The sequence below is a fragment of the Mirounga leonina genome, unplaced genomic scaffold, assembly GCF_011800145.1.
Source record: "Mirounga leonina isolate KUSES-001 unplaced genomic scaffold, KU_Mleo_1.0 Mir_376, whole genome shotgun sequence".
NCBI lineage: Eukaryota > Metazoa > Chordata > Mammalia > Carnivora > Phocidae > Mirounga > Mirounga leonina.
In genome coordinates, this window is record NW_023270718.1 from 1299615 (window position 1) to 1321230 (window position 21616).

General features: G+C 39.6%; 1 protein-coding gene across 1 annotated transcript in view; it reads right to left on the reverse strand.

Annotated features, from left to right (window-relative positions):
• Nucleotides 1-6910: 6910 nt before the first annotated feature.
• Nucleotides 6911-21616, reverse strand: part of ZNF235 (zinc finger protein 235) — a 28962-nt gene continuing 14256 nt past the window's right edge. The window contains exon 5 of the mRNA XM_034986681.1: nt 6911-9893. Within this exon, the coding sequence (XP_034842572.1) occupies nt 7954-9893 (1940 nt within the window). The 3' untranslated portion in view covers nt 6911-7953. The remainder of the gene's footprint in view (nt 9894-21616) is intronic.

Consider the following 21616-nt stretch of genomic DNA (forward strand, 5'->3'; position numbering starts at 1 on the left):
AGTCTGGGGCTGCTTTGGGCTTAAACTGAGTCAGACCAGGCATTTTCCAGAGCTGCAGCAGCACTGAACTGCACTCTCCCAGTGTTGTCCCTGGAGAAGCTTTCATCGGTGGGTGGGGTCTGTAGTCCGAAACAATGTCTGCCCCCATGCCCACTGCTGGGGCCGCAGTCCAACTGGTGTTTGTGGTTGTCTTCCCCTTTCCCTTGGGCAGGAGTGGAGTGGTGGTGGCCTTTGTCGGGGATGCTTGAACACTGCCAGGCTTGTGGCACTGCTTTGGATAGGATCTGGCCAAGGACATATTGGAGGGGGCAGGTCTTCAGGAGAATGTGGGGACAGGGTGCATGGTACCAGCAAGGTCAGCACTGGTCAGCTAAAGAGGGGACTTGCAGCCACCCAGAATTCCTGCTTAGGGCAGGGCAGGTCCACAGGAGAATGCGTGGCATTTTTCATAGTGCAGCTTCTATGCTATATCTGTAGGGCTGTTTGTTTTGCTGTCTCTTTAAGGGTAAGAACTCCATTTCCTATTGCCTTCCAAGCTTTTGCAGGGCCGCCTTCCAAGCGTTTGCAGGGCCACCTGCTAATTTTTAAAGTTCCAGTTGCTCAGCTCCACTGATAGTAAAAACTCATGAAATTCGGCTCCTCTGGTTTTCAAAGCCAAATTTTATGGAGATTTTTCTTCTGTGTGGGTCCCCCATGCCTGGGTGCCTGGATTGGGGTCTGGTTTTCTCCCCACTCTGCATCCATAGTGTGTCCTCTGCACCCCCCCGCCCAGACTGTTTCACAGGTTCATTTAGCTTCCGTGTCTCTGCCCTTCCTACCCTCTTTGATGTGGCCTCTTCTTTACATGTAGGCCTGGAGAGTCTGTTCTGCTCGTCTTTGGGTCATTTTGGGGGAGTATTTACACTGATTTGGGTGTTATCTAGGTATATCTGTGGGAAGAGGTGAGCTTAGAGTCCTCCTACTCCACTGTCAACCCCCTAGAACTTTTATTTGGTTATTTTTTGATAGTCTTTATTTCTTAGTTAAGATTTCTTATTTTTTCCTTCATGGTAAGGATATTTTCCTTTACATTTTAAGCATAGTTTATAATAGCTTTTTTAAAATAATAGCTTTTAAAAATCATTCTCTGATTCCCACATCTGGATCATCTTGGCATTGATCTCCATTGATCTGTTTTCTCTTGAGAATAGATCATGTTTTCCAGTTTTCATTTTCTCAAATATCTAAATTATATCCTGGGCATTGTGATTAATATACTGAGGAAACTGGATTTCATTATGTTCCTCCAGAGTATTTTTAAAAATATTTTTATTAGGCACTTAATTTAGTTGGGCTCAACTTTCCTGTGGGTGGCAGCTCAAATTTTAATTCACTTCTGTTAGTATTGGCTTGGCTCCTTTAAGTATCCTCTGTCCTTTATAGTTGAGGAGTCAGCCACATATTTGCAAAATGCTTATACACAGAATTTGGAGCTTCCCTTCCCTGGCCCTCTTCCAGGATATCCTACATACCTCATTTTCCAATAGCAGTTACGTATAGGCCTTGAACCCTTTTGTTGGAAAACTTAGGGTTTTCCGTGTATGTTTTAGCTGCCCTAAAATAGTGCAGACTGGACTTGCTTTCAGGGTTAAAGCCATAAAAAGTAGGAAACTGACCTTCTATTATTTCCTTCTTCCAACTGTTGACCCATCTCCAGAATCTGCCTGCTTTTGTTCATTCTCCAGTGCCTTTGGATAGTTTTAATATTTGGTCTAGAATTTATACTTGTTATCTGCTGGGGTTTTAATGCAAAATAGAACTACTTGGCCAGCACATTTAAAATGCTTCTATCATCATAAAATTCATATATGGTTACTTATGGTTACTTGTTTACATATATTTACACTATTAAGCAGTGCACCTCTAAAGCCATTTTCCAGCTACATCATGACAACTCATGAAATGTTGCACAGATAACTTATTCTAACAATTGATCAATCTCAAAAGTCTGAAACTTTTTTTTTTAATCCTGAGTGTTGGCATTATTACTGTAATAGCCTTTTTTCTGAGAATTGCAATATTCTTAAGTGAAAGATAAAAATTAGGGTTGGAACTAGTGGGCAAAAATACACATAAGTCACAGCCTATCTGGACCACATATTGTAGATTGCTTCATCTAGCATATATTCCTAACCCAATTTGCTCTTCTCTGCCTCTTCTATAGACTGGGAAACATAAACACTCTTGAAGTATTTCTTCCTGTGTTAGAGGTTGACATGAGACACAGTTTTGGGCACTGGGATGTAAATGGAAGTCTGCTCTCCTTTCCAGATATAGGGGGAATTAAGGTAAGAGAGAGTGAAAAGGGGGTAGAAGTAATGGATTTTAGGCCCTTGTGAGTTCTAAGAGTTATTAAAATGAGAACAAAGAGGGTATAAGCTGGTAAAACAAGAGTTGATTAGATAGAATGGAGTGTTTGAATCTGCGATTACAGAGGGGTTTCCATTTACATTATCTTATTTTATTTCTATTAACATATAGTATATCATTAGTTTCGGATGTAGAGTTCAGTTATTCATCAGTTGCATATTACACCCAATGCTCATTACATCACATTCCCTCCGTTTACTTTCTTGCTGGCAAGATTTTACCTTTGGAGCCAGGGGCTGAGGTGCTGTGGAAGACAAGACCGTTGGTGGCAGAGTAGTCAAGGAACTGAGAGGCCAGGGTTTTGGAAGTGGATATAATAATCTGCAAGTAGTCTGACAAGAGTAGTGACAGGGTAGCAAGACTGGTTCTGGAGATAAAAACCAAGGAACAAGGAAGAATGAACAGAGACTGGTAGGTGGCTGAACGAAGGAATAGTGGGTAGTTTGTACAAATTAATGGGTGGAGAGGGAGACAATCATTTGGAAGGGAAAATGAACAAAGATACATACATCCTATGTCCAAACCTGGTAACTAGGGTAAGGAGCATGAGAGAAAACAGGAGACCATTTGGAAGAGTTAGAGTCCTTGGTGGGAGGACAACTTTCTTCATTGAACTTTCATAATAGTTATTAACAATGCCTCATTTACAGGTAGAATTTTTTTCCCATTAAACTGTCCAAGCCTCAGGGCAACTGTATCAACTGCGGAGTTGGTAAACTTTCTTTGACCCTAAACGTCTATACTCGCTAGCTCTCTTTTCATTTATATATAAAAATATATATAAATTTTAACCCTGGCACATTTCAAATATAAAGAAAAATATAACCATTTACAAGCCATCCATTTACAAGCCATCCAACTTTTGTGAATCTACCCAATTTCCACCATGCATTATAACCTCCCCATTCCTATGACCTGTCCCCCAAAGGAATATAATACAGTCATTAAAGATTAATTTCATGAAAAAAAGTACTTATTGTATATTTCTAAGGCGGTAAATCAAAAACTTTAATAAACATGTCTAAACCATATAGCTAAATAAAATCAGCACAAATAAAAAATATATTAGGGTACTTTGGGAACTAGAGTTTCATCTGAATTTAATTCCCTTCCCAATTTTTATAAATTACAAGATGGGGAGAGGAGAACCTGAAAGGGAATATCAACATTTAAGAAAATAATCTAACTTTATTTCACATGAATAATATAACTGGTTGAATGGAGATAAAAGAAATAGGCAAACTAACTTTGTTTAAAAGTACTTTGTCTATGTATACTTGGTCTAAAGAGAAAAAGAACCCATAAACAAATCCTGAACACAATCAGGTTTGTTTTTTACAATGCTCTTGTGTAGCAACTCCAAACTACTTGCTATGTATTAGAGGACTGAACAAATCAGTAAACAGATTGATGATAGTTGGAGCCAATTTGACTGTTGGAAGTTAACATGGAATACGGAAAAACTAGAAATACTTACTTGAAGTTGAAGGTATCCACATTTTACACATACATACATAAACATGAAAGACTGGTATCTCAATAATGATAACACACAGCACCCAGATCTTAGTTTCTAAATACCAAACTGCTCAAAGGAATCAGGTCTCTGTAGAATCTGTGGCTGCAGCAGACCGTATACAAGATAAACCCAAGATTTTATTATATCAGAAAACAAGCATTCATATTGATGATAGAGAAAAGAGACCTAGGGAAGAAGGGAAAGCTCCTCTATAGATAGCATGCCAAATGCTAAATATAAGAGGAAGGATGGACCAAGAAAGCCATCACTTTGCAATCATAGTAATAACTGTTTCAGACAAAAATATCAACACTAAAACTAGCAGGTGAAAGATAATGAGGTAGTTACTACATAAAGATCTCCCACAAATTAGTTACTAATTTCAAGGGCAAAACAGCAGCTTTATAGTGGAGAACCTTGAAGTCATCAGTATATTCAAGGGATCAAAACTATCACTGATAAAACATGTTTCCTGTTGTAATGTGCTGAGACTATGTGTCACTCATGGAATATTCTTGCCACACTAATTTGGATTTAATCACAAGGAATCAAACTCATATTTAGGGATAATCTACAAAATACCCCATACTCTTTGAAGATACCAATTTCATGAAAGACAGAGAAAGGCCGTGGAACTGATCCAGATTCAAAGACTAAAGAAACACGACAACTTTATGCAGGGTGGTATGACCCATCTTAAGATTTGATCCTGGAATAGGAAAAAAAAAAATTGATATAAACATATGGGACAACTGTGGAATTTGAATAAGTTGTAGATTAGAAAATATTGTAAGCAAAGTCCGGTAGTCTTAAAATATGTTTGCAAATTCCTTGACACTTCTCTTATCAAGAGGTGGAGTCCATGCTCCCTCTCCTTGATCCTAGATAGGTTTTTGTGACGGCCTCCTCAGATTCTAACACTGTAACCTCCAACGGTAGATTAGACAAGGCCATAGTACTCCTGCTGGTTTCTCTTAGGATACTCTGAGCCTCCACATAGCATCCAGTCAGTATGAAGTGGCCATGCCAAAGGGTCCACATAAAGCTAGAAAGACATGCTTGAGGGACAAAAGCTGTTTGGGTTCTCTCAGCTCAGGTGCTAGACAACTGAATGATCTGGCTGGACTCTAATCACAGTAGATACACTAAGGCTATTTAGGAATTTTGTTGTTCTTGCATCATTCCTGAAAGTTGAGAATACATTGAAAATACAGGCTTTAAAACACTCTCAAAACATTACAAGTTTAAAAATGTATTATAATAACCCCTTTTAAAGTAATCAGATCACCTATAAGTGAAACCGTATGACAATTGTCTTTCTCAGCTTGACTTACTTCACTTAGCATAAACCCCTCCAGTTCCATCCATGTTGATGCAAATGGTGGATATTCAGCCTTTCTGATAGCTGAGTAATATTCCATTGTATCTATAGACCACATCTTCTTTATCCATTCGTCTCTTGAAGGGCATCTTGGCTTCTTCCACAGTTTGGCTATTGTGGACATTGCTGCTATGAACATTGGGACATAAGGACTAGCATGGAGGACATTAGGAGAAGGAAGGGAAAAATGAAGGGGGGTGGGAATCAGAGTGGGAGATGAACCATGAAAGACTATGTACTCCGGGGAAACTGAGGGTTTCAGAGGGAAGGGGGATGGGATGGGTTAGCCTGGTGATGGGCATTAAGGAGGGCACATATTGCAGTGAGCACTGGGTGTTATATGCAAACAGTGAATCATGGAACACTACATCAAAAACTAATGAAATACTGTATGGTGACTAATAATCAGATCATATTTATACATATATGAGAATATTCTACATATAGATCACAAACTTATAGGTATGAATATGATTTGGTTACCTTTAAAGGGGGCATTAGAGATTTACATGTATATCTATCTCCTACAAAACCTTATGTCTCTGGCCACTTTTCTATGCATATTCTGGGTATTTACCAATGTTAGTAACCATAAATTTACTTTTTCATTGTATTCTGCATAATATTCCACTGAATGGATAGGTCCTAAATTGTTTTGTCAGTCTAACTGATGAATGCAAATTGTGCCATTACCAATAATGAAACAATGAACATCCTTTCATGTGGATCTGTAAATAGGTTTCATGCCCTATGGTGAGATAAGATTATTAGATTTAGCTCTAAGCTTTAGATTTAATTTTTATTTTTTAAAGATTTTATTTATTCATTTGACAGCGAGAAAGGGAACATAAGCAGGGGGAGTGGGAGAGGGAGAAGCAGGCTTCCTGCAGAGCAGGGAGCCCGATGTGGGGCTTGATCCCAGGACCCTGGGATCATGACCTAAGCTGAAGGCAGACGCTTGCACCCCAAGCTTTAGATTTACATTAGATTTAGCATTAAGGAATATTTATTTAATTTTACTGTCTCATAGTTTTACTGTTTTGGTAAACAGTAATAATAGTCACTGTAGATAATTTTTCAAAAAGCTAAAACCTCCCTAAGCCTCTCTGCCAGAGTAAACCAGGTAGCAGGTCTGTGAACATCCCTCCACATATTACCTCCTTGTATGTAAGTGCATCTGTAGGTATACATATTATTACTTGGGCCACACATACTGGGAAGCCTCTAATGTAGCTTTCTCATGAATGATGGTTCTCTGTCCTTACAAACCAGGTCCTTTTTTTTTTTTTTTGGTGGCTGTGTATTAGAATATATTTATTCCATTATTTTGCTAATACTTATTTCCTTTAAAAAAAATCAGTATAAACATCCTTATATACATGCTCACTTTTGCTATAATCTCTTAAACAAAGCATCTAGTGCTAGGATTGCCAGATCAAAGGGTATTTTGATATATATTGACCAGTTTATGTCCACTCCTGACAAGAGGTATTGAACACAGAATGCCCTGTCAATGGTAATCCACCTAAATTGTTACATCCCCCAATAAGAACCCAACTGGTTTCTTGCTCTGCCCTCCTTTGTTGGGGGTGGGGGGGAAGAGATGGAGGTGGGGTGTGACAAAATTAATGTCCTTGAAATCTGCCAAAGCCCCTGCCTACACAGGTCTGGATGAAGGACTGTGCACAGGAAAGGCAATCTGACCTATGCGTGAAGAGAAATAATGAGAAGAAACCAATTACTAACAATTCAAGTTTACTAAAAAACTTCTTGTCATTAGTAACTACTTTTAACACTTTCAAAGAGTAACAGTGAAATCCTACCTTAATGAATTAGGGTCCAAAATTTCCAGGCATATAAATTATAGTATGTTATTAGTTAAAAACAGTATTTTCAGTCTATAAAATACAAACTAATGATACTAAATATTACACTGTACACAAGGGCTGACATACTATAAAGAACCAGGGCCGGATGGAGGATGGGGGCCATTCACAAATTGCATCCCAAATTTGCATTACTGCAGATGGCAGCATGACATGATTTTCTGTACTTGTCCTGAAATCTCATTAAGGCTACTTGCAGGATTCCTTTTGAGTATGTTGTTATGAAATCTGGGTAGGGGAGTACAATTTTCAAATACTTGTCCTAATGATAGATTTTCTCCTTGTTCAGTAATTGCTGGGCATCTATTAGGAGCCAAGCACACTTCTACACGGTAGAGATAAAGCAGTGAAAAACATCCTTCCCTACATGGAGGTTACATTGCCGTTGCCGTTAATTTTACTTGTCCCTTACGATACTTTCATTAAAGTTCTGCCCCTAATCTTCATTTATAAGGCCTCTTTCCTGGGTAGACTCAGATGAATTTTGAAATTCTTTTGCGTTGCATCCTGAAGGTTGGGACATTCAGAACTCAAACATTGACTGTATTTATAGGTTTTCTCTCTGTGAAATCTGATGTTTGTAAAGAATTTATCTCCCAACTGAGTCCTTAAAACAGCACTTTACAGAGCTTACTTGCATGTGAAGATTCCTTGAGGCTTCTGAGTTCTGAAGGAACTTTCCACAATTCCCAGCATCGATTTTCCAGTAGAGAGGAGGATGTGAACTTTAACTGAAGGCTACACCACACCTCACATGTCTACAGATTTCCTCCAGTGTGAACTCTCTGATGGTATACAAGATGTGATCTCTGGCTGAAGCCTTTACAACAGACATCACATATGTATGGCCTTTCCCCAGTGTGGACCCTCTGATGTGTGTGAAAATGCGAGGCCTGACTGAAGCCTTTACCACACTGCTGACATGTATAGGGTTTCTCTCCTGTGTGAACTCTCTGATGAGCACTGAGCCCAGCACTCCAACTAAATTCTTTCCCACATTCCTCACATTTAAATGGTTTCTCTCCAGTGTGAATTATCTGATGAACTTGAAGATTTGACCTCTGGCTGAAGGCCTTACCACATGTATCACATTTATATGGTTTCTCTCCGGTGTGGACTCTCTGATGGGCTTGAAGATGTGAGGCCTGGCTGAATCGCTTCTGACACGCTTCACACTTGAATGGCTTCTCCCCGGTGTGGACACTCTGATGAGCTTGAAGATTTGAGGCCTGACTGAAGCCCTTCCCACACTCTTCACATTTATAAGGTTTCTCTCCTGTGTGGACCCTCTGATGATTGTGAAGATTCAAGCTCCAATTGAAGCGCTTCCCACACACCTCACATTTGTATGGTTTTTCTCCAGTGTGGACCCTCTGGTGGGCTTGAAAATACGAACTCTGACTGAAGCCTTTACCACACACATTGCAGCGAAATGGTTTCTCTCCTGTGTGAACTCGCTGATGGCTCTGGAAACTTGAGGCTGAACTAAAACCCTTCCCACACTCTTCACACTTATACGGTTTCTCCCCAGTGTGGACTCGTTGGTGGCTGTGAAGGTTAAAGCTCAAACTGAAGCACTTCCCACACTCATCACACTTGTATGGTTTCTCTTCAGTGTGGACTCTCTGATGGGTATGAAGATTTGAGCTACAACTAAAGCGTTTACCACAATCTCCACATTTGTATGGTTTCTCTCCAGTGTGGATTCTCTCGTGGGCCTGAAGATGTGATCTCTGAGTGAAGCCCTTCCCGCACACCTCACATTTGTAAGGTTTCTCTCCAGTGTGAACTCTGCAATGAATATTCAGATCAGTGCTACGACTGAAGCCCTTCCCACAACTTTCACATCGGTAGGGTTTCTCTCCTGTGTGGATAGGCAAATGGGCATAAAGATGTGAGGTCTGGTTAAAGCTCTTACCACACTCAAGGCATGAATACGGCTTCTCCCCTGTGTGGACTCTCTGGTGAGTTTGCAGGTTTGAGCTCTGGCTGAAACCCTTCCCACACTCATGACACCAATAGCGTTTCTTTCCTGTGTAAACACTTTGCTGAATGGGAACAGCTGGGCTATAACTGGTGTCCTTCTCATGTGCACTGTAAGCGGGGGACTTCTTTCCCGAGTGTACCTGTTGATGAAGTTCAAGACTGGGGCCATCACTGAATGCTTTCTCACATTCACTACAGTGGTAGGTCTGCTGGATAAGAGGGGACACCTTACCACAGTCACTATTGTGAGCTTTGTCTCTTTTGTGCACTGTACCGTCATCATGGTGGTGTGAAATACAACTGAAAATGTTAACGTATGGAGCAAATATACATAACTGGCTTTTCATCTGAGTCTTACAACTTCTCTGATAATTCTGTGTTTCACTGAGATATATTTTACTCCAAGAATTATGAGCTCTCCCAGCCAGAAATTCTTGCTTTTCAATAATCTTGGAATGATCCTCTAGAAGATTCATGATACAGCTGTCCTCCACAGAAGCCTGAATACATATTCCTGCTCCCACTTGACAGGGGGACTCACACTGGTCGGAGAACTGAGAACTCTTTCCTTGAATATTTATCACAGAGTCGTGATTTTTGTTTAATTTGCTCACAACATGTCTCTTGATTTGCCAACATGAAAGCTCTCCCAATGAAAGGCACCTTATTCCTGCTTCATGAAGAGTCTCCACCTCATTTTGATTCCTGCCTCCTGAAAGAATAAGGATAAAGAATTAGGGACAGAAAGAGACATCAGCAAGGTGGTAAATGGAGAAGCTCCAAGCCCTTGTTCCCCAAAGAAAACATTAAAAAAAAAAAGGCTAGCTGAAAAAGATCTATAGCAAACAAGGGACCTTCCAGTAGAAAAAACACACTTAAAATGGGAGGAAATTTGGGATCAGCCCAGAGTGAGGGTTTAAGGTCTTCTCAGGTCTTTACGGAGTATGTCTTACCTTGGGGCTGTGTGGGTTTTTCCCCATTCTCCATATGCAGCTACTTTTAAAGGTAGTGGCAGTTTTACTTATGGTAAGGTGCAGTCTGAAGGATGCAGGAGCCCACCTTGCAATTCCCTACTTCAAACTGGGCAGAGCAGAGCAGACTTTATTTGCACTGGTCTAACCTGTTTGGGGGCTGCTGGAGGGACCAGTGTCTGTTCTGCCTGACTTGGAGACAGAACCTCGTGGGAGCTGCAGGGGGATTACAGACCTGCAGAAGGCTGGGGAGAATGATTATGTGTGAAGGAATGCAAGAGAACACCTATGTCCCCATAGAGCTAGGGTGACCATCTTTGGGAGGTTCAGACCCTTCTAAGCATCTTTGTATATGATAGAATTGAAAAAAACCACTCAGGCACAGGCAAGACACAGGCTCAGAACATTCCTGAGAAGACCTTAAGCCCTCACCACGGGGAGACCCCGGGGTTCACAACACACCCTGCACATTAGTGAAGGTCTTCCCTGGAAAAAAGAGCTGGTCTCAAAAGCATACAAAAAACCCCACCAAAAAAAACCAGGAAAAATATGGCCTATTTGGAGGAATAAAGTGGCAGCAACGAATAGTCTGTGACGGGTATCAGCAATATCAGACAAGGTCTTTAGAATTGTCTGAAATACACTCAAAGAGCTACACGAGAGAGCGACGTAAGCAGGAAGACAGAATGGGATGGTCCAGCCCTCAGTACCACATAGGAGCAACAGATAACCAACACCACACAGACAGCAATGACTTTGTGAGAACTCTGAAAACCAGTTAAGCTGCAGCAACTAATACAATGTTTAACCAAGTAAAAGATGTACTCAAAGCTCTACAGAATTTCCCAGAGTTTTTGCCTGCCCCACCCCTCCTGGCGAGTGTGCGACAAGGGTGGGAGGAGGCTGCCCAGTTCCTGGTTGCAAACAAGGAAGCCTAACTCCTACAAAGGAAAATATCTCCAAAAAACCAAACCTACCAGAAAAGACCCCAAATAGCCAAAGGAATACTGAAAAAAAAAAAAAAAACCCAAAGCTGGAGGCATCACAATTCAGACTTCAAGCTGAATTACAAAGCTGTAATCATGACATACAGACGACTCCAGAAGAGTGAATAAGAGTGACTACTTCCCAATGTATTTTATCAGGCCAGCGTTACCCTGACACCAAAATCAGACAAGAAAAGACAACTACAGATCCATACAAAGCTTTGCCAGCTAAATCCAATGATGTATAAAAAGGGCACTAAATCATGAAGGAGTGATTGTTTCGAGAATGCAAGGTTGGTTTAACATTCAAAAATCAGATGAAACACTTTCCTCTATAGATCAGGAACCGGGCATAATCACAACAAATATAATAATAATGAAAAAGTTTGAAATATTGTGAGAATTACCAAAAGGTGACACAGAGAAATGAAGCGAGCAAATGCTGTTGGAAAAACCGTGCTGAAAGACTTGATGCAGGGCTGCTATAAACCTTCAATGTATAAAAATAGAGCTACCCTATGACCCAGCAATTGCCCTACTGGGTATTTACCCCAAAGACACAGATGTAGTGAAAAGAAGGGGCATATGCACCCCAATGTTCTAGCAGAAATGTCCACAATAGCCAAACTGTAGAAGCAAGATGCCCTTCAACAGATGAATGGATAAAGAAGATGTGGTCCATATATACAATGGAATATTACTCAGCCATCAGAAAGGATGAATACCCAAAGTTTATATCAACATGGATGGGACTGGAGGAGATTATGCTAAGTGAAATAAGTCAAACAGAGAAAGTCAATTATCCCTGGTTTCACCTATTTGTGGAAAATAAGGAATATGCAGGACATTAGGAGAAGGGGGGAAATCAGAGGGGGAGATGAACCATGAGAGACTATGGACACCGGGAAACAAACTGAGGGTTTTGGGGGTGGGGTGGAGGGATTTGTTAGCCCGGTGATGGGTATTAAGGAGGGCATGTATTGCATGGAGCACTGGGTGTATATAAGCAAACAATGAATGATGGAACACTACATCAAAAACTAATGATGTACTGCATGGTGACTAACATAAAAAAAAACAAAAACAAAAAAACCCACAAATATCAGAAGTGCAAAAAACCCGGTATCTGTGAAGTTCTGTAGAGCAGGTACGCCTGTATTCAAATAGCCAACAGTTACAGGTACCTGCTTTCTGAAAGTTTGTGTTACTCCACTTCATTCTGACAAAAACCTCCATTTGTACTGGCATTTGCTAACCAAAAGAAATCCAAAGAGGATCTTTCACTTTTATGAAAATAGGTGAAAAGTGAACATTGAATTTAGTGTGTGTTTTGCAGTGAGCCCTTGTAGACACCGCGTGTACCCGGGGCGGCAGACGGTGAGGCTCTCAGGGACTCCATTCAGCCACTACGGCTCTGAACTGTGTCTGGGGGCATCTGTGCTTTATCTCAACTTATTCTGTGCATCCACTAGCAAGATGTGTCTTAGGTACCAAAAAAGCCTGAGGTTATTTTTGGGGTCTGGGAACAGCCAAAAATTTTCCATAGAAATTATTGGTAATTGTTTCTTTATGCCATTTTGTTTACCAAATATTTTTTTTATTCATGCATATTTTTATTGATATTGCATTGGCTGTACATATTAATCTGGGAAGGACTTTTTTTTTTTCTTTTAAAGATTTTATTTATTTGACAGAGAGAGAGTGAGAGCAGGAACACAAGCAGGGGGAGTGGGAGAGGGAGAAGCAGGCTTCCTGCCGAGCAGGGAGCCCGATGCGGGGCTCGATCCCAGGACTCTGGGATCATGACCTGAGCCGAAGGCAGACGCTTAACGACTGAGCCACCCAGGCGCCCAGGACTGACTTCTTTAAGCTATTGATTGACTCTTCCCATTCAGGACCACAATACTTCATAGCCTTCAGGAAAGTTTTATAATTGCCTTCATATAAATCTGGCATATTTCTAGTTAATCTAGAAAGAGTTGTATCTTTTTTGTCATTGTTGCTGTTATTTTTCCATAGGAACCCTCTACTTTCGGAGAGCAGGGGAAACCTGCACACGAAAGACGTTCAACATCACTAATCATCAGGTAAATGCGAATCAAAACCACAAGGAGATGCCACCTCATGCCTGTTAGAATGGCTAGCATCAGACAAGAGGTTATAAATGTTGGAGAGGATGTGGAAGAAAGGGAAGCTTGTGCACTGTTGGCGGGATTGGAAACTGGGGCAGCCAGTATGGAAAACAGTGGTGGTTCCTCAAAGGATTTTAAGATTTTATTTATCAGACAGACAGCATGCAGGCACACGCACAAGCAGGGGGAGCGGCCGGCAGAGGGAGAAGCAGACTCCCTGCTGAGCAGGGAGCCCGATGGACCCTGGGATCATGACCTGAGCCAAAGGCAGACGCTTAACTGACTGAGCCACCTAGGCGTCCCTCCTCAAAGCATTTAAGACAGAACTACCACATGCCCCAGCATTCCACTTCTGGGTATATATCTGAGGGAAACAAAATCAGTCTGTGGGAGAGAGATCTGCACCATGTTCACTGCAGCAGCATTTACAATAGCTAGCACACAGGAAACAAGTGTCCATCGATGGATGAATGCGTAAAGAAATTGTGTGTAAATGGGGGGGGATATTATGCAGCCATAAGGAAGAATGAAATCTTGCCATTATGACAACATAGATGGACCTCAAGGGCACTATGCTAAGTGAAATAAGTCCGACAAAGACAAATACTGTATAATCTCTCATAGGTAGGGGAAAAAAAACTCAAAAAAGATAAAATTTGTGGTTACCAAGTATGGGGGAAATGGATGAAAGGGATCAAAAGGTCCCTACTTCCAGTTATAAGATAAATAAGTACTGAGGATGTAATGTAATGATGAATATAGTTAACACTGCTATATAGTATATTTGAAAACTGCTAAGAACGTAAATCCTAAAAGTTCTCATCAAAGTTTTTAAAAAATGGTTATGTGAGGTAATGGATTTTTAACTAAATTTACTATGGTAAATCATTTTGTAATATATGTAAATCAAGTCATTATGATCTACACCTTAAAATTTTACAGTGCTTAGGTCAATTATATCTTAAAAAAGAAAAAGACACAAACTGAGGGTTTTAGAGGGGAGGGTGTTGGGGCGGATGGATTAGCCCCATGATTAAGGAGGGCATGTACTGCATGGAGCACTGGGTGTTATATGAAAACCATGAATCGTGGATCACCACATCAAAAACTAATGACATATTGTATGGTGACTAACCTAATAAAATTAAAAAAGACCTCAATATAGATACTATGGACACGAAAAGAATAAGACACCATGAATAACTATGCCCACATCTAGTAACCTAGATGAAATGGACCAATTCCTTGAAAGACACAATTTGCCCAACTCAGACAATCTGAATAGAGCTAAATCTTTCAAAAGAGAAAGCACCAGACCCAGATGGGTTCACGTGTCAATTCTACCAAACAGTTAAGAAAGAGATAATACTAATTCTCTACAAGAGCAGAGGGAATGTTTCCTAACTCATTCTATGAGGCCATCATTACCCTAACACCAAAACCAAAGACACGACAAAAAAAACTACAGACCAATATGTTTCATTAACACATGGACTCCGAGAAACAAACTGAAGTTTTAGAGGGGAGGGGGATGCGTTAGCCCAGTGATGGGTATTAAGGAGGGCACATACTGCATAGAGCACTGGGTGTTATATGAAAACAATGAATTATGGATCACTACATCAAAAATTAATGATGTATGGTGACTAACATAATAAAAAAAAGATGCAAAGATCGTCAAAAAATACTAGCAAATCAAATGCAACAATGTATAAAAAGAATTACACACTGTGACCAAGTGCACAAGGCACATAAGACTGGTTCAAAACATGAAAATTAATATAATCCATCACATGATACTATCAAAAGAGGAAAAGCATTTGATAAAATCCAATACTCATTTATAATAAAAACTCTCAGCAAACTAGGAATATAGAAGAAATTACTCAACTGGATAAAGGACACCTGTAAAACTAACAGCTAATATCTTTTTTAAATTTTATTTTATTATGTTACCATACAGTACATCATTAGTTTTTGATGTACTGATCCACGATTCATTGTTTTCATTTTACACCCAGTGCTCTATGCAGTATGTGCCCTCCTTAATACCCATCACGGGGCTAATCCATCCCCCCACCCCCTCTCCCCTCTAAAACCTTCAGTTTGGTTTCTCGGAGTCCATAGTCTCTCATGGTTCATCTCTCCCTCCCATTCCCCCCTCCCTTCATTTTTCCCTTCTTTCTCCTAACGTCCTCCATGCTATTCCTTATGTTCCACAAATAAGTGAAACCGTATGATAATTGACTTTCTCTGCTTGACTTATTTCACTTAGCATAATCTCCTCCAGTCCCATCCATGTTGATGTAAAAGTTGGGTATTCATCCTTTCTGATGGCTGAGTAATATTCCATTGTATATATGGACCACATCTTCTTTATCCATATCTTAATGGTGAGAAACCCAACACCTTCCTATTAAAATCAGGAAAAAGGATATCCTTTTTGAAAGTCCCTTCTGATTTGAAAAGTACCCCTTTTCAATACTGTACTGTAAGTCCCAGCAAATGCAAGAAAAGGAAGTAAAAAGGATACAGATTGCAAAGGAAGAAATAAAACTCACTGTTGGTAGATGATATGACTGTCTATGTAGAAACCCCCAAAGAATCAACCAAAAAAACTCTTGGAATAAACCATTACAGCAAAGATGTAGGACACAAGATATAGATAAGTATATTGCTCTCATATACATAAGCAATGGACAAGTGGAATTTGAAATTAAAATCACATTATCATTTACATTAGCACCCTCCAAAATGAAATATGTAGGTATGAATCTAACAAGATCTGTATGAGAAAAATTATAAAACTGATGAACAAAATCTAAGTAAATGGAAAAATATTCTATGTTCAGGGATAAAAACACTCAATACTGTCAAGATGTCAGTCCTTTGCAATCCCAATCAAAATCCCAGCAAGATATTTGGTGGATACTGACCAACAGATTTAAAAGTTTATATGGAGGGCGCCTGGGTGGCTCAGTCGTTAAGCATCTGCCTTCGGCTCAGGTCATGATCCCAGGGTCCTGGGATCGAGTCCCACATCGGGCTCCCTGCTCGGCAGGAAGCCTGCTTCTCACTCTCCCACTCCCCCTGCTTGTGTTCCTGCTCTCGCTATCTCTCTCTCTGTCAAATAAATAAAAATCTTAAAAAAAAAAAAGTTTATATGGAAACACAAAAGACCCAGAACAATATTGAAGAAGAACAAAGCTGGAGGACTGACATTAATCAACTTCTAAGTTTACTATCTAAAGCTGCAGTATTCAAGATGATGTAGTATTGGAAAAAGAACAGATGAACAGACCACTGGAATAGAATAAAGAGCTAAGAAATGGGCCCAAGCAAATATAATCAGATGCAAACGAAAACCATGAATCGTGGATCACCACATCAAAAACTAATGACGTATTGTATGGTGACTAACATAATAAAATTAAAAAAAAAAATCAATACAGATACTATGGACATGAAAAGAATAACAAACACTATGAATAACTCTATGCCCACATCTAATAACCTAGATGAAATGGACCAATTCCTTGAAAGAAACAATTTGCCAAACTCAGACAATCTGAATAGACCTAAAACCCAAGCAAATATAATCAACTGATCTTTGACAAAGAAGTAAAGGCAATACAATGAAGCAAAGATAGTCTTTTTGACAAATGGTGCTGGAACTGGACATTCACATGCAAAAAAAAAAAAAAATCTATAGAGCTTAAACTTTTCACAAAGATTAAATCATAGACCTTAATGTAAATACAAAACTGTCAAACTCCTAAGTTTCTGCTCTGTGAAAGCCATTGTTGAGAATAAGACAAGCCACAGGGAGAAAATATTTGTAAAAAATATATGTGATAAAGGAATGTTACCCAACATATACATAAAGAACTCTTCAAAGCCAACAATAAGAAAACAATCCATTTAAAATATGGGTAAAAAGACCTGAACAGACCCATCACCAAAGAAAATTATACAGACAGCAAACAGGCCCATGAAAAGGTGTTCGACATCGTCATATGTCTTTAGTGAACTGCAAATTAAAATACCACTACACCTGTTAGAATGGCCAAAATCCCAAACAATGACAACACCATTGCTGGTGAGGATGTGGGGCAACTGGAACTCTCAATTCACCGTTGCTGAAAATGCAAAATGATACAGCCACTTTGGAGGACAGTTTGGCAGTTTCTCTTAAAACTACAAAAGTAAATTGTGGACCTTGGTCTTTACCCAAATATGTTCATACAAAAATCCTCACACAGAAGTTTACAGCAGCTTTATTTGTAACTGTCAAAACTTGGAAGCAATCAATTGAATGGATGAATAAACTGGTACATCCAGACAATGGACTATTATCCAGTGCTCAAAAGAAAAGACCTACCGAGCCTTCAACTAACTGTAAATTACTAGGTGAAAGAGGTGAATCTGAAACAGCTAAAAGCTCTGAGTCTACCTGCATGGCATCCTGGGAAAGGCAAATCTGTGGAGACAAAAGGATCGCTGGTTGACCGTGGGGAGAGGGGAAGGGAAATTAACAGGTGGAGCACAGAGAATTGTAAGGCAACCTATTCTGTATGGTACTTTAAGGGTAGATACATACCATTATAAATCTGAACACCTAAAACGTACAACACGAAGAGTGACCTCCAGTGTAAACTACAGACACTGGGCGACAACGATATATCCGTGTAGGTTCATCAGTTATGACAAAGGTACCACTCTTGTATCAAATGTTGGTAGGGGAAAGCTGATGTGTGTGCATGATCTATGGGAACTCTCTTCTCACTTTTGCTGTGAACCTGAAAGTGGTGTGAAAATCTATTAAAAATATATATGTACACACACACATCAGTGAAAAAAATGAATGAAAATTAACATATATACCAACCACATGAGCCAACCATTCCATTCCTTATTCTTACCCAAGAAAAACGAAGGCCTATGGCAATACACCCATGGACAGAAGAACATTCAGGATCTTCATTTGCAAGAGCCCAAAGCTGGAAACAAACCTCCATCAACAGGTGAATGAATAAATTGTAGTATATCCACACTGGAATACTACTTGGAAATAAAAAGGAATGAACTGCTGATAGATGGAACAACATGGGTGGATCTCAACTTATACTGAGTAAAATAAGACAACTGAAAAAAAAATATTGTGATTCCATTTATAAAAAAATTTTTAAAAATTCCAAGTAATGTAGAGTGACAGGAAGTAGATCAGTAGTTGCCTGGGGATGGGTAGGGGACAGGAAGGGGAGAGAGGGAGAGATTACAAATGGGAATGAGAATTTTGTACAACTTTTAAAGATTCTTTTTTTTTTTTTTTTTTTGCTTTAGAGTGCTTCCCAAATTAACCCCCCTTCCAGATCAGACAGGAAAAAGCCAAAACTATTCAGGGCCAGGGAGTAGGAAACTTTGGCTTCCAGAATTTCTGCCCTGAGAGCCACAGGAGTAACATTAATCTAAGTTTCTCCCAAATCCCTGGCTGACAATTAATGGCACAGGGTAAAATTTGCGAGTTTGATTCTCTTTTGACTCAATGCATTACTTAACCCACACACAGTTTGAGGTGTCAGAGGTCAGAACTCAAGGCTGGAAATACCACTGGAAATTTAAGGGAGAAAAATCAAAGGTAAGGGAATCACTGAGGGTCAGTTCCTAACTAGGACTAAACTCTGCCCACATCTTTGGCAGATCTCTCAACTATGCTTATGTAGCAAAGACCCCAAGGGCATGGACTGAAAAAGCAGCAGCCAAAAGTCAATAGAGACATTAGAGCAAAACTAAACAATATTCAACCTCCCAAAATATTACAGGAAAGAGCAAACAGATGAGCAAAAATAGAAGACCAAAACAAAAGCAAATGTAAATGTAAACACACCCATATAAATACACTGTGTGTAAATGTACTATCCTAAAATCAGAAGGCAGGTGTTGGCAGATCACATAAAAACAAAGATCCAACTATATGCTGTCAACAAAAAACCTATTCTAAATACAAATAATTAAAAGAATAGAAAGACCTATACATTCTGCAAAGCCTAAGAAAGCTTAAGTGGCTAAATTAATATCAGACAAAAAGTGACTACAAAATAGAACACCATTAAGGACAAAGAGAGCTGTAACAAAAGGGTCAATATGGCAAAACGTAACCATTACAAATGCCTATGTATCTAACAAAGACTACAAAATAAAGCAAAAACAAACTGAGCAATGGACAAAACCACAGAGTTAGAGATTTCAACACACTTGTCTTAGTTGCTGAAAAAACAATTAGACCATTAAAAAAAAAAATCTGAAACAAAACAAGATCTGAACCCCTAAAGTCAACCACTTTAACCAAAATGAAATCACCTTACACCAGTTAGAAAGACAAAAAATTAACAAGTTATGTAATGACAGATGTTGGCAAGGATGTGGAGAGAGGGGAACCCTCTTACACTCTTGGTGGGAATGCAAGCTGGTGCAGCCACTCTGGAAAACAGTATGGAGGTTCCTCAACACGTTAAAAATAGAGCTACCCTACGACCCAGCAATTGCACTACTAGGTATTTACCCCAAAGACACAGATGTAGTGAAAAGAAGGGGCACCTGCACCCCAATGTTCATAGCAGCAACGTCCACAACAGCCAAACTGTGGAAGGAGCTGAGATGTCCTTCGACAGATGAAGGGATAAAGATGTGGTCCACAGATACAATGGAATATTACTCAGCCATCAGAAAGGATGAATACCCACCATTTGCATCAGCATGGATGGAACTGGAGGGTATTATGCTAAGTGAAGTCAAGCAGAGAAAGACAATTATCATATGGTTTCATTCATATGTGGAACATAAAGAATAGAGCAGAGGACCATAGGGAAGGGAGGGAAAACTGAATGGGAAGAAATCAGAGAGGGAGACAAACCATGAGAGACTCTGGACTCTGGGAAATGAACTGAGGGTTACAGAAGGGAGGGGGTGGGGGGGATGAGGTAAAACAGTGAAGGGCATTAAGGAGAGCATGACAAAGGAGGCACAATTATACAATGGGGAAAAGACAGTCTTGAATAACTGGTGCTGGGAAAACTGGACCACTTTCTTACCCTATATACAAAAATACACTCAAAATGGATGAAAGACCTAAGTGTGAGACCTGAAACCATAAAAATCCTAGAAGAGAGCACAGGCAGTAATCTCCTTGACATCGGTCTTAGCAACATTTTTCTAGATTATCTCCTCAGGCAAAGGAAACAGAAGCACAAATAAACTATGGGGGCTACAGCAAAATAAAAAGCTTTTGCACAGCAGAGGAAACCATCAATGAAATAAAAAGGCAACCTAGTGAATAGAAGATATATGCAAATGATACTCTGATAAGGGGTTAATATCCAAAATATACAAAGAACTTCTATAACTCAACACCAAAAACCCAAATAATCCAATTAAAAAATGGGCAGAAACTTGAATAGACATTTTTCCAAAGAAGACATATAGATGGGCAAGAGACCCATGAAAAGATGCTCAAAATCACTCATCAGGAAAATGCAAATCAAAACCACAATGAGATATCGCCTCACTCCTGTCAGACTGGCTAGAATCAAAAAGATGAGAAATAAGTAGTTTTGGTGAGGATGTGGAGAAAAAGGAACCCTTGTGTACTGTTGGTGGGAACGTAAATTTTTGCAGCAACCATGGAAAACAGTATGAAGGTTCCTCAAAAAATCAGAATTACCACATAAGCTAGTAATTCCACTACTGGATATTTACCAAAAGAAAATGAAACACTAATTCAAAAGGATATATGCACCCCTATATTTACTGCAGCATTATTTACAAGAGCCAAGACATTAAAGCAGCCCAAGTGTCCATCAACAGATGAATAAGGAAGATGTATACATACACACACATAATGGATTACTCATAAAAAAACGAGATCTTGCCATTTGCAACAACACGGATAGACCTAGAAGGTATTGTGCTGAGTGAAATATGTCAGAGAAAGACAAATACATTTGATTTCACTTATATGTGGAATCTAAAAATCAAAACATGTGAACAAAGCAGAAACAGGCCCATAAATAAGAGAGAACTGGTGCTTGCCAGAGGGGGTCGGGGGATGAGCAAAATAGGTGCGGGGAGGGTAGGAAGTACAGGATTCCAACTGTGGGATGAATGAGTTATAGGGATGAAAAGTACAGCATAGGGAACACAGTCAACGGTCAGGTAATAGTGCTGTATGGTGACACATAGTAACATAATGTATACAGTTGTCTATTCACTATGTTGTACACCTGAAACTAATGTAACCTTATGTCAACTATACTTCAATAAAAAAATTAGATTTAAAGCCAGTAAGAT